Below are 1,462 nucleotides of genomic sequence, written 5' to 3' on the forward strand. Positions count from 1 at the left end.
ATATAATACTACACAATATATATATATATATATTATATATATATAATATATATATATATATATATATATATATATATATATATATATATATATATATATATATATATATATGTATATATTAAAAACTTTGTATGATCTCTGGGTGGAAGATAGTTCGCCTACCACGACTTACCGTATCTTTGTCCAATCTCGCTGTAGTTCCTTCGATACTAAGGAACGATGCTGGGCTGGATAGCACAGCAAACCAAAGCAGGCACACCCCAACGATGTCGGGAAGCCTTTGTAGTAGATATACAGAAGTGGAAATTGGGATTGAAGAAACGACGTCAGCTCGCTATTGTAATATAGATTGGATATTGTGATGGATAGTAAGTTTCGGTACAATTTCGTATACTTCAGGAACAATATGCCACAGAAGTCGTACCATAAAACTACTTCTGCAAGGCAGCTCGTTATAATCAAAGTGGCACCTAAATCTTGTCCTCTGGAGTATGACCAAGTCTCCGGTAAAGTATTCAGTATGCATTTCAGTTTTTGACAACATTATAATACATTGCACTTGAAGAGCGCTACTAAACATGTAAGCCGAGCACCACGAAGTTAGGCCAAAAATGGACTCAACCATTTCATTTACTTACAGGGAAAAACCAAGTGATAATTGCGGCGGTAAGAAGTTCTTCTCGCTATTATTCGTGATGATCCAGCTGAATTGCTTTAGATTCAACGCAAGAATGAGAGGAATATAGAGGATTAGTACAGAGAAGATCGAATAAAAATCTCCCATGATTTGAGTCATATTGAAGCGATATGTTAAATAGCTACACACGATTCTCAATTCTGTCAGGAAGTAAGCGTATCAACTATGCACAATGCGTGGTCTTTATAAATATTATCAACAAGTTCAATACATTCTAGGATGTCAGAAATATATTCCGCGCATATGCATATCAACGCAAAACCTACACGAGCATGAAGGACTACTGACAAGTAACATCGTATTGGTTTGTAAAAATGAATTTTCGAACTCGGAAGTACTCAATTTCAGGGACGCAGAACTCGTTCGAATACAAACCTGTATCCAAATGGTGAAGAAAAACCCCATCATCAGCGTCTGCGAAAGTGTTCGGCAATTCTGCGATGTGAAACTCATACACATAGCACTGCCCATCATCAGCACCACATGAGCAGCGAAGTCGCTCTATAGTGTCAGTAGGTGGAAGAAGAAGGATAAAATGACTACTTTCCAGAAAAGTAGCTATACAAAAGTTCAATGATAATCAATAATTAAGACCTACAAATCTTAAGATTCATACACTAATGCTCATACTGATGTATACTTTCTATCGATCAAACGCACTTAAAACCAAGCGCACCTCAAAAATATTAGATTGCCAAAAGGATACGGCAAAATGATATATAAATACACAAACAAACACCTACATACACATACCCAAACACGCAC

General features: G+C 36.3%; 1 protein-coding gene across 1 annotated transcript in view; it reads right to left on the minus strand.

Moving 5' to 3' along the window:
* SARC_10110 (hypothetical protein) overlaps nucleotides 1-1,207 on the minus strand; it is a 3,316-nt gene extending 2,109 nt beyond the window's left edge. The window contains exons 1-3 of the mRNA XM_014295858.1: nucleotides 1,073-1,207; nucleotides 639-712; nucleotides 173-278 (exon numbers count right to left, since the gene is read on the minus strand). Coding sequence (XP_014151333.1) covers nucleotides 173-278; nucleotides 639-712; nucleotides 1,073-1,171 — 279 coding nt within the window. The 5' untranslated portion in view covers nucleotides 1,172-1,207. The remainder of the gene's footprint in view (nucleotides 1-172; nucleotides 279-638; nucleotides 713-1,072) is intronic.
* Nucleotides 1,208-1,462: the final 255 nt, after the last annotated feature.

The sequence above is a fragment of the Sphaeroforma arctica genome (assembly GCF_001186125.1).
Source record: "Sphaeroforma arctica JP610 unplaced genomic scaffold supercont1.1139, whole genome shotgun sequence".
Taxonomy (NCBI): Eukaryota; class Ichthyosporea; order Ichthyophonida; genus Sphaeroforma; species Sphaeroforma arctica.